The sequence below is a fragment of the Daktulosphaira vitifoliae genome, unplaced genomic scaffold (genome assembly GCF_025091365.1).
Source record: "Daktulosphaira vitifoliae isolate Bord-2020 unplaced genomic scaffold, ASM2509136v1 Scaffold_1, whole genome shotgun sequence".
Lineage (NCBI taxonomy): Eukaryota > Metazoa > Arthropoda > Insecta > Hemiptera > Phylloxeridae > Daktulosphaira > Daktulosphaira vitifoliae.
Window position 1 is genome coordinate 57,898,117 of NW_026099572.1, and position 13,103 is coordinate 57,911,219.

Sequence of the window (13,103 nt, forward strand, 5' to 3'; positions counted from 1 at the left end):
ACGGTGTAAGTACTCGTTAAAGCAGCAGTGGCCGGACATCACTTGGATGAGACGATAAGTCATCTCACCGTTTGGGTTTGGTTGGGTTAGGCCTGTAGCGACACCTTTCCCAGCCGGCCCTGGAGACTCCGATATTCCTGGTACGGTAACCGTTATATTTGAATGATTTTCTTCCATGTTTGGTTTTTACGGGTCATGAATTGCCTGGCGGGAATCATGCCCAATCTGGGAGGGCCGAGAGAGATGTGGCGCTNCCAATCTGGGAGGGCCGAGAGAGATGCGGCGCAGACTTTTAGTCAGCGTCGTACACTCGGTCCTCCTGTACGGGTCCCCGGTTTGGGCGGATACTCTTGAGTATTCGTCCAAAAACCGTGAAGCCCTGCTCAGGGTGCAGAGGCGGGCGGCGATCCGGACTGTTTCGGCGTACCGAACGATGTCCGGAATGGCGGCGGGTATCCTGTCGTCACTGCCGCCCGCCGACCTGCTCGCCGAAGAACGCGCCGCCGGGCATAAACTCCGCCGGGAGCGAAACCGGTCCCTTGAACCCGAGGACCGGCTAGCGCTCAGGCGGATGACCATGTTCCGGTGGCGGACTCGCCTCTCGGAGGAAACGAGAGGCGAGTGGACCAGGTCCCTCATAGGACCCGATCGGCTGGACAGGTGGGTGGACCGGACTCACGGTGAGATGACTTATCGTCTCACCCAAGTGATGTCCGGCCACGGCTGCTTTAACGAGTACTTACGCCGTATTCGTAAAGCAGCCGCGCCGACGTGCGACCACTGTTCGGATCGCCCCGGAGAGGCTGATAGCGCTTTGCACACCCTCTTCCGGTGCGAGGCGTGGGCCCAGGAGCGGGACTCTTTGGAGTCTCAACTAGGGTCCACGTTCCGAGTCGGGTCCATGGTGGACCTGATGTTGAGGAGCCGGGAGCGTGGAGGCTCGTCCAGGTGTTCGCCGAATCCATCTTGAAAAAGAAGGAGGAAGCTGAACGCTTGAGACAGAGGCAGCCGCGCCGCCCGGTACAGGAGGACCTAAGGCGCTGGTTTAGGCCGGCGCCTTAGGTACTAGTGTTTATATGTTTTTTGTTTATGTGAGTTATTTTTGCCCCTTCGCTTTCAACGAAGGAGGCCACACCACGTTGTGAATCAGCTCTTGATTAATTTCGGGCTGATTCACAACGTGGTGGTGTGAGTTTTAGAGACGGCGTGGGCCGCCCTGAAGTAATACCTCACGGTAGTTCCAGGGCGGTCCACAGTTGCGCCGGTCGGTTTAAAAAAAAAAAAAAAAAAAAGGGGTTCGGGCGCCCAGGCTGACAGCCTGAAGAGCGCCCTAAAGGAGCATGACGTGCGCGTCCACCGTCCGGTGACGACGGTGCCCGTCATGCTCCTCGACGTGGAGGAATGGACGGAGGGGAGCGACGTGCAGAGTGGACTGCTGGACGCCCTCCGAGAGAACTCCGGCGGCAAAGGGCGTTACGCCCGGGTGGAGGTGCCGGCAAGGCTGGCCCCTCGCCTCGCAGGTCTTGCCCGTATCCACGTGGGATGGGTCACCTGTAGGCTGAGGATCCTTGGCGACAAGGGTCCGAGGTGCTACAGGTGCCTGGAGCACGGGCACGTGGCTCAGACCTGCAAGGGACCGGACAGGTCCAAGGGGTGCTTCTCCTGTAAAAAGGAGGGGCACCAGGTCAAGGACTGTACCCGTTTCGCTGCGCTACAGTGTCGGCGTGATCGGGCTCTACGGGGCTACGAAACGTCGGCACGAGCGCAGTATCCCTAGCTCGGGGAATCGGGCGCGTCCTCAGGTTGCGGATAGAGGAATGGCCTGCAGATTTGCAGGTTAGTCGCAAAATAAGCAGACCATTAATTTGGACTGACGAATAAGCGGTCGCGGACAGCGAGCCACCTAAACTCTTGTTAATCCTATGAGGTCAACCCCCTCACAAAATCATTTACCAAATGACAATGGCACAAAACGGAGTAAAGGTTACTGCATCAGGGGATTCGGATGCCCCAGTGCCGGCGGTTGGTGGGGGGTGTACCCACCAGGTGTCGTTATCAAACGAATACACGACAAATGCAGGAGTGTTGAGGCAGGCTCCTGCAGCCAACCACGGGGTTGGTACTGCGACTGCAGGGATTGGTGGTGACCAAGCCACTCTCACCGGTGAAATAGCCGGGAGGGTATTGGCAATGGACAGCTTGGAACCTGGAACGGACTTGACAACGACCAACCCCATAGATACGACACCAAAACTCTCCATACTGGAAAGATTGTGGGGCGCATCTAGGGGTGGTTCAACAAGGGTGGGACCTTCGGGAACTATATGTGTTAAAAAAAAATCAATTTACACTATAATATCTTCTTTTTCTTCTTCCTCATCTTAATCCCAACTACTTGGGGTCGTCCATCCTTATCTTAAACTTCCACTTGACACGATCTCCCACATCCTCTACGCTCACATCAGATGTCCTCATATCACATTCAATAACATCTCTCCATCTCTTTTTTGATCTTCCTCTACCTCTACTTCTTCTTCCTTCAATATTCTATAACTGTTCTTACAGCTTCCGATTTTTCTCTCCTCATAACATAATCAAACCATCTAAGTCTATATTCTCTCATCTTATACATAATTGACGCTACAACTATACTTTCTCTTATATCCTCGTTCCTTATTCTATCTTTTCTAGTCACTACACTCATCCATATAAGCATTGTCATCTTTGCTATACTCATTCTCTACTCTACTTTCTTATCAACCGCCCAATACTCTGAACCATACATCATAGCTGGTTTCACTACAGTCCAACTATGATGTATGGTTCAGAGTATTGGGCGGTTGATAAGAAAGTATAAAAAAATATAAATATTTTATAACTTTAAATTTAATAGTTAAAATAATTATTGGAGGCATAACCGATTTAAGAAGCTTTTTGCAAATTTAAAGTGTTTGTACAGATGCGTAGGTATAGATAATTTATGGGAAAATGAAGTGGTGAACACAAAAATCATATTCTAATATTTTATGTAGGGTAATAATACACAAACAATTAAAACACACCTTTCCCCTAAACTAGCTTTTGTATGTACATATTATGCTATTTTAGGAAAAACTAAGTTTATTCTTACTTTAATATTTTATAAATTAACAGTTTTAAAAGTAGAGAATTTTTGCAACAAAAAATTAGTTTACATTTCAAAAAACAAAAAAATTAGTACACTTATATGTTTCAAAAAGTCCTATACATTTTTATAATACTGATAAAAATAAATGTAATTTTAAAGAGCAGTAAATTTTTTTAGATCCATAATTCACAGAAATTTTTTTCCTCAATAATAACTGTAATAGATATTAACATGTATATTTAAGTTGATATTCGCAATACTTCTAAGTAAATATTATAACAATATGTTTGAACTAACTAATTTTACTTCTATTTACAAACTTACAATATATAAAACTCATAATATGTATTACATATTATTTTTAATAGTTTTTCAACTGTAAAATCTAGTTAAATCATGTTTTTATTCACCTATTTATTGTTCATTGCTTTATACATATTAGGTACTACAGCGTCATTCCAGAATGATGAAAGTGGCAGTGACCAATTACCAATTCCGGTGAGAATATTTAAGTTATCCCTATGACAATATTGTAATCTAATAATTAAAATTGTTAAATGTATTTAATTTATATAAACAAAAATCTATAAATATTTTTAAAATTATAAAATATACTTTTGAAAATAATAAAATAAACAGTAAAGAATCGAATTTGATAAAAAATGAACCTTTTTTTTTTTAGCTAATTGTTCATTATTATCTTTTTTGTCTTTATACCAGCTTTTTGTGTGACAAGCAGCCCCTCAATATTAAAGAGGGATTGCTTGATACTGTGCGGTGGTGGTGTTGATTTGTAGAAAACAACTAAAATACGGAAAATAAGAGGGGGTAAGAAAATAGGTATACCTGCTTATGAATGTACAAAATAAAAATTATATATTTATTGTTCTGCAAAATAAAACTCTGTAACGTGACAAAAAGTATCTATTTATTTTTTTTGTTTATTTGTATGTATATATATATATATATAATATATATTTGTGTTGAGCTGAATGCGTACTGCGACGGCGTTTATCAGTTTGTGCGCGCGCGAGATAGTCAGCTGTGTACTGCTTCAAACCGGTTCATGGACGGCTNTGTGTACTACTTCAGACCGGTTCATGGACGGCATTTGTGTGTACATTCACCCCGCTCCTTTCCTATCTTGAACGTCATTTGCACTGCTCACCGCATACATTGTCGCCATATGATTTAAATTATATTAATTATAATCTTAATAATTTCCAGCACTGGGTATTTAGTTTCTTTTTGACCCCTACTCTAAAGGATAGTCGTGTTGTCGCCAACGGACCGCCGGGTCAAACGCCGGACGCTTTGTCGGAAATTAGCCATCATCGGAACTGGTCGTCGCTAATTTTCGTCCGTAGCGGTCGTGAATTTTGTTGTGTGCGCTATAACTGTTTTTAACACGCTTATATTAGTTTCACTTGTATGTTTGTTTGTTTGTTGTAAGTTTGTAACTCCACGTGGCACGTGTTATTATGTCGCATATCCCGTCGACTATGACCTTGAGACTAGACTGTTATATCGCATTCACCCCACCCCGCTCACCACTGGCCGACAACAATATTTTCCTATATAATTTTTTTTATTTTTGGTTTTCATACCCCTATACGCGTGCGTGTCATCAATTATATATATATATATATATATATATAAATAACAAATTTTTATTGTGATTGACACGGCCTCACGTCGTTTCGTTATACACGATGCCCCACGACTCGTACCACCTTTATTAGCCGTCGCCCTATTTTATGAGTATTTGACTGACCAACACCGCACGTTATACGCCGAGGTACAAAGTCCAGCAAGTGTCGCACGGCCGACGACGTCCCGTCGCTAATGATACCATAGTGTTCTTCCCGTTGTTAAAATGACAACGTCAACAAACCGATCCGCACTCGCGCACCGTCATCATCTGCGCTGCTAACTTTTTGACGCTCGAGGGTCACGTCGGACATCGCGTCGTCGACGCCAGCGACAGTGCTGCGATTTTATGTGATGATCATATATTCCTACCGCCACCGCTAATATTAATATATATATTCATATGTTAATATTCATTTATATATTCCTACAGCCGACGCCACTGCCGCCGTATATGCCTCGTGTATAATGTTCTCCCCGCCACGCCCGACCACAAAAACACGGCTATAACTCGTGCATGATACGTTTGTGTACTTAAGTCGCTTTACATGTATATATATATATATTCTAATTACTATTAAAACTTATATATTAATACACTTTATTCTCATTAAGAGATATGTAGTGTATTCATTCCGATTACGGGGAATGATTCCCGTATCGTCATTTTTTGTCACTACCTCCATGTTGCGCGCCTACTGCTTTCCTTGGGTGCATTGTGCCATATTTTTTGTATATTGAGCGCCCGACGCTTTTTATCACAATAATACTAGTATTTTTCGTTCATTATTGTTTTAAGTTAATTTTAAAAAATATTTTTAACTTTTTAGTTCGATGTGCTTTAAAAGCGTGTTTTTTAGTTTTTTTAAACTATATTTATTTATATATATAAATTTTTTTACGTGAGTGTCCGCTGTTTATTATGTAGATTTTAGTTTCGATGCGAAGCTGAGAAGGTATTGGTTTTACTAAGATGTGTTTTTTTTTTTTTTGTGTCTGTGTCTGTTACCACTTTTTCTCAGCTCTCACCGAACCAATTTCTTTCAATGATACGTCAAAATATCACAAATTGTATCTAGTTGAAGACATTACCCTTAAAAATTGAAAAAAATTCCCTCGTTCCCCGTAAATGGGGGAAACCTCCAAAAAAATTACAAATTTAAAAATCGCTAATTTTCGAAATTTTTTCAATTTTTTTTACTTAAAAGTGCCATAACTTTTTCAAAAATGAACAAATCAATATAAGTTTTTTTTTATAGATGCTTGATGTCGTTACCTATCATTTGTTATATTTTTTTCATAAATTTAACCCTTTATCTGCCCACAGGGGGGATTTATAATGACAACTGGTTCACAAAAAATTAATTTTTTTAACTTAAATTTTGAAAATGTTCCGGAAGGTCTGACACTTTTATATATATCTTAAATTAAAGCTAATGTAATATACTTTAATTTGAAAAAAAAAAATTTGACCTCTGGACTTGTCTTCACGGCGAAAATGGCTACCGAATGCTATTTTCGTGTGAAAATTTTCGATTTTATTATTTATATTATATTTAACTTTATAATGCTATAACTTATTGAAAAGTTTATGGATCCACACAATTTTTTTATGAGAAATAATATTTTTTAATAAACCCTTTTTCATTCGACATACTTTATTTTAATCAGGATATTAATAAGAAACCAGCAGATCAAGTAGCTTTTGGAATAATCCACCAATTTTTTAAAATTAAACACTATCTAAAGATTTGCATCGAAGCGTTTTTTTTTTTATAGTGATTTTAATCACTGTCATATATCATTATACTTGATCCAACTATGCCTCGTCACCACTGTGCCGCGACCCCTCTGTGCTGGGTTTTTTTTTATTGGCGTCGGCTGAACTCACCTCCAGTTTCTTTAGCCCTTCGGGGCTGGTAATATATATTTAGTATTTATTGTTTTGAGCCAGTTTTTTTTATTAGTGCGCCGTGCCATAAGCAAGTGTGGCGAGTTTTTTCTATTACATGTTTTTTAGGTGCCCTTATTATTTTATTTAGGTCCCGCAACATGGCAGGCGTGTTACAAGACCACCTGTCATGTGATATCCATATTTTTTTGTGATTTTTTTTATAGGTTTTATATTATATTTTATGGGTGATATGTATATATTATTGGTACAATGTGGTGACATAGTGCATTTTATTCCGGGGTGTTCCAAAGTCTTGCAAGCTAAGTCTAACTGCCTAAAACCAGTTGCTTACTTGGGACGTATACCCGCCGTGCTTAGCGGTAATGCCGCGTTTAATAGCCGGTGGGTACCCGAAGACGTTCATTGTATTCTCTAATAATAAAACTGTTGGTGTAACTATTTTTTTTATTAATATCTGTTTTTTTTTCTTTGTCCCCTTTAATTTGTAGACGAGGTTTTTTGACCGTTCGGTTTTTTGCTTCGTGTTAACTTTTTTTTGTTGTTTTTTTTTTACTTAATAAATTCCCCTTAATTTAACTGAACCATCATATTTTTCTTTTTTTTTTGCGTGTTCTATCTTCAATAAACTCGTGTATTTTTTTTCCTTTCAAAAATCAACTCCCCTAGTTTATAAGGTACGGGCAACGTCCTTGTATAAGGTCATCCCTGATCTATATGGTTATGTGACAACTGTCACAAGGTTTTGGTGTACATCTACTATCAACGCCTCAACGGACATCCACTTTAATGTTTATTAATTTTATATTGTTGTTTAATTGTTTTAATATACAAAAGTTAATTTTTTTTAAATCCTACTGTGGTCCGACATTACACTGTCTCGCCCAGTTGTCATTATAAATCCCCCCTGTGGGCAGGTAAAGGGTTAAATTTATGAAAAAAATATAACAAATGATAGGTAACGACATCAAGCATCTATAAAAAAAACTTATATTGATTTGTTCATTTTTGAAAAAGTAATGGGGTAGTTTTAAGAAAAAAAAATTGAAAAAATTTCGAAAATTAACGATTTTAAAATTTGTAATTTTTTGGAGGTGTCCCCCGTTTACGGGGAACGAGGGAAATTTTTTCAATTTTTGAGGGTAATGTCTTCGACTAGATACGATTTTTGATCTTTTGACGTATCGTTGAAAGAAATCCGTTCGGTGAGAACTGTGAAAAATGGTAACAGGCACAAAACAAAAAAAAACACAGAATAGTAAAACCAATTCCTTCTCAGCTTCGAATCGAAGCTAAAATATATAAAATAAATAAAACAAATGATTAAAAACTTAGCTGTATAATATAAGATGATAATTAATGGCGGTGAGTGTGGACTGAATATGAACGTTGAAATAATGAAGACATGAAGGATGCCAATAGCCCGTGATATGCGGAAGGGTCAACTATACGGATAGAAAAGTACAAGGCATATGCACAAAATGATCTTGAAAGTTCCGATATTATAAGTCTGTTCAAGACGCAACAGAATGAGCAAAAACATTAAAACTATGGTCGGTCAATAGCACAAACACATTTGCTGAATATACGAGAGAAGAAAATGCAATATATACTTGTTAAGTCACGACCATCATCTTAGTAACGTGAAAACTAGTGTACTGTATACATACAAAAAAGGTATTGACGTTCGTTGAGGAAGAGACGACGGCAGGACGTGGCATGAACACGTTTGAACACGAGTACCACACTCTACCAAACATTTCCTTTCCGTGTTAAAAGTTATATAACTTTTAAAATCCTTGTTGATCATTAAACAACACAAAAACATAAAACATTAAAAAAATTAGTAAAAATTAAGAATCCAAACAAATCATAATACATTTTAAATAATATATTAAATAATATGAATTCATATTAAATTTATAAACAGGTAAAAATGATAACAAAAATGATTCTACTAGTAAAAATATAAAATAAGTTTTTTTTTTTTTTTTATGAGGTTTACCTTTACATAATCTAAATATAATCAGTCATTGTTAAATGAAATTAATTTCTAAAGAATACCTTAAATAGATTATTAAATCGTGTATGAGACATACACAAATAGATATTATATATGTGTCTGGATGTATTATTAAATTCATGCATTACATCGATAGTCTAGGTTTTTTGGAAAACTAAGTTTAGCTTCGGTGCGTAGCTGAAAAGGTATTTTAACTTTACTATAATGTTATTTATTTTTCTATCTGTTACCACTTTTTCTCAGCTCTCTCTGGACCGATTTCTTTCAACGATACGTCAAAAGATCACAAATTGTATCTAATCAAAGACATTACCCTCAAAAATTCATAATTTTTCCCTCGTTCTACGTAAATAATGAAAATCCCCCGAAAATATTCATTTCAATTAAAATACTCAGTGAACCATAATTTTTTTTTTAATTAGTTTCTTTTTGTATAATTTATTAAAATTAGTGGAAATATCAATATTCAATTTTTCATATTGTTGTTCTGGTGTCCAAAATGACAGTATTTTTTTACAATACTGAGAAAAATAATTATTTTTTGTTTTATGTAAATTTAAAAATTAAACAATACTTAAAATACAAAAATCTCTTTAATTAATGACGTCTAAAATCGATTGATAATAAAATATTCAGGTTTATTTTTAATACATATATTTTCAAATATTTAGTTTGAAAAAAATTACTATATCTAGTTTAATGAATAGCTTAATTTTTAGCAAATTTCTTTTATTATTTTTTATTTTATTTTATTATTATTTTTATTATACAGACTGACGAAGAAAAGAAAAATAAACTTTTTTTACCAGTCGACAAAAACTGGCAGATAGAAATGTGTAATAAGTTAAACTTTGTTTGGAATGAAACTTGTATACAAGAAAAACCTGAGCATTTCTGCAGTTTTCCAAAAAAATTAGTTGATATAAGGAAAGATGGTAATTGTTTCTTCAGTTCCTTGTCTTATTGGATATCTGGTACAACAAAGTACGGGCAAATATTAAGAAAAAATATTATTGATGTAATAGTTGTTGATTTTTTAATATTGACTTCCTTAATCTTAATAAATGCTAACATTAATATCCTTTAATTTTTAGTTTGCCAAAACTTCAAAAATGTATAAAATTATGACATGCGATGACGAGCGAGATGAACGAATTAAAAGAATGTATAGTTCTGGTATGTACAAATATAATTCTAAATTTATGAATGTTAATCATAAAGGAATCATTAGTGGGTGAATATTTTTGTCAACTATTCAATAATTGTCAGTAGATTTATATTTATTTATTTTCATATTGTACCGATTTCAAAACAAATTTTGTATAGAGAGTAATCAGAATTATATTTATACATATTAGTCGCTCAAATATGTCCAAATATAATTCTAATTTTATTAATTTTAACCACCAAAGTGTTATTAATAGGTTTGTCAAGTATTGATATTATTTTCTATATATTTTCATTGAACATATTTTGAAACAAGTTCACATTAAGACTTTTTCTTGTGAATAATTGAAATATAAAAAAAAATTTGTGGTACTTACTTTAATAACAACTAAAATTTTTGTAATTACATTTTTTAATTAAAGTGCAAAAGTTAGATTTAACTAATAAAAATGTAAAATATACGAGAGGCGATAATGAAGTCAATTTTTAATATATCTTTACCAAAGAAATAACTGTTCGTTGCTGATAAACTATCTATTATTGTCGACCAGTTTATTGACCACAATCGGTAATTAACCTTTTAAAGAATGTGAACAGGCTATTCGTTTGGAGTCACACCGTTCTAGATTTATATAACTTCTCGAACACCACATCTAGAAGGTTTGTGAACTTTAAGAATATAATCTCGCTTTACGTAAATGGCGATTCATAAAAAACCTCCTGACAAGTGGTTATCGTCTATATTTAGAATATTCGATTCTGATTATTGAATTACCATACAATTCTATTGCATAACTTACAAAAACTTAGTTTAAGTTAGTTTGATGAGAGTGAAATAGATATTAAGACTACAGATGTGTATACAAATGAAGTTAGAGATCGAATAAAATAAAAACTAGAAGTTAAGGATACGGGAGGCCGAAACCAAGTAATAGGTTAGAAGGAGAAGATATTACTTTCGTTACGCCTTATCTTTTATGAGATATTAAAGTTCATAACAATTTTAAGAGATACCAAACAATGAAAGATTTTTAAATGCTGCATCGTATCACAGTGTGTACATGGCATAGTTGGGCCAAGTATAGATGATATCTGTGAGTGATAAAAATGACTATCATAAGAAACGCTTCGATGCAAATCTGTAGAGTGTTTAATTTTAAGAAATTGGTGGATTATTCAAAAGCAAAATTCTAATTAAAAAATAAAATGATTTTTACTGAATCGGCAAACGTTTGTCGCATTCAAGCAAAATTTCTTTTTTAAATTCCCCCATGGGCAGGTTTCAATTCAGATTTTAAAAAAAATTATATTAAACGAATGAAAAATATGTGTGATTTTAATATAATAAAGAATTATTTTAAATTCTTAATTTTACAAAAAGTTATGGCAGTTTTAAGCGTTAAAATATTCCATGTAAAACAGTGATTTTTGCATAAAAATTATTTCATTCAATAAATTTGATGGCCATTTTCCCATAGAAGTATAGGTATCGGTAAAAATTTTATTTTTAACTTATAGATTTATCATAAGTTTTAATTTGACATATATTTACAATTGGAGTGCTACCGGAACAAATTCGAAAATTGAGTTGAAAAAGTATAACTTGTGTGTAAAAATTTTTATTTTGAATCTCCTCTGTCGTCAGGTCAAAAGTCAGTATTTCAAAAAATGTATATCAAATAAAAGAGGTAAACATAAAATATTTATGAGAAAATAATTGTATTTAATCATGAATTCTTCAAAGAGTTATAGTAATTTTAAGTTGAAAAAATAAAATATGAAATCGTAAATTATTACACCAAAATTTTCACATAGAATATAATTAGTCGGGATAATTTTTTTTTGAACTTATAGTACATATCATTAGCTTTATTTTAGCATATGTATGTTGGAAGCTTGGAGAATTCGAGATACATTCTCAAAACTTAAGTTGGAAAAGTTAAATTTTTGTGCAGAAATTGCTATTTTGAATCCCTCTTGTGAAAAGTTAAAGGATCAGATTTTCAAAAAATTTATATCAAATGAAAGTAAAATATAAAAAGTTTTAATACAAAAAATAATTATTTAAATTTGTTTATTGTTCAATAAATTATGACAATTTTTAGAAAAAAAATTTAGAAATTCATCGATTTTAGAGCCCACTTTTTCAAAAATGAACATATGAATATAATTTTTTAGCTTCGATGCGAAGCTGAGAAGGTATTGATTTTACTAAGATGTGTTTTTTTTTTTTTGTGTCTGTTACCACTTTTTCACAGTTCTCACAGAACGGATTTCTTTCAACGATACGTCAAAATATCACAAATCGTATCTAGTCGAAGACATTACCCTTCAAAATTGAAAAAATTTCCCTCGTTCCCCGTAAATGGGGGAAACCTCCAAAAAAATTACAAATTTAAAAATCGCTANTTCCCTCGTTCCCCGTAAATGGGGGAAACCTCCAAAAAAATTACAAATTTAAAAATCGCTAATTTTCGAAATTTTTTCAATTTTTTTTACTAAAAACTGCCGTAACTTTTTCAAAAATGAACATATGAATATAATTTTTTTTTTATATAGATGCTTGATGTCTTAACCTATCATTTGGTATATTTTTTTTGTAAATTTGACACTTAACCTGCCCACAGGGGGGATTTAAAATGAAAAATTTGAAATTTCATGTATTATTTTACGGTATTAAACATTGAAATACGTATTGAGAAAAGGACAGAAGAAAACGCTATCTTTTCAATATACTTTTGAATGAGAGTGATAAGTAATAATTGCCTTATCTAATTTCTTATCATGGTATTAATGCCAAGTTTGTAATGTATACACATTATCATCATATGTATACACAGTAATCATGAAAAGATAGCGTTTTCTTCTGTCCTTTTCTCAATACGTATTTCAATGTTTAATACCGTAAAATAGTACATGAAAATTCAAATTTTCACAAACTTCAAAACGCTACAGAATATTTACTACTGAATATTAATAAGATATTTTTTTACTAAAATTTTTCTTAAATTCTACTCTACAAAATAGCTATCTTAGATTTTTTTTTTACTTTTTATTTAAAATTTAAAAATAATTAATATTTTTAATAAAATGTAAAAAAATTAATTATTGAGATATAGCTATAGACCTAACGTATAACTATTATTTAAAAAAAAAATCAACTAAAAATATTAACTGGATCAAAAGTTATTTAAGTTGTCAGTGAGTGGTAGGCCACCCAGTAT

The 13,103-nt window shown here is 34.3% G+C and overlaps 1 protein-coding gene across 1 annotated transcript in view; it reads left to right on the forward strand.

Moving 5' to 3' along the window:
- Positions 1-3,504: 3,504 nt before the first annotated feature.
- The window catches only part of LOC126895262 (uncharacterized), a 74,069-nt gene continuing 64,470 nt past the window's right edge, over positions 3,505-13,103 (forward strand). The window contains exons 1-2 of the mRNA XM_050666937.1: positions 3,505-3,625; positions 9,485-9,730. Of these exons, the coding sequence (XP_050522894.1) occupies positions 3,524-3,625; positions 9,485-9,730 (348 nt within the window). The 5' untranslated portion in view covers positions 3,505-3,523. The remainder of the gene's footprint in view (positions 3,626-9,484; positions 9,731-13,103) is intronic.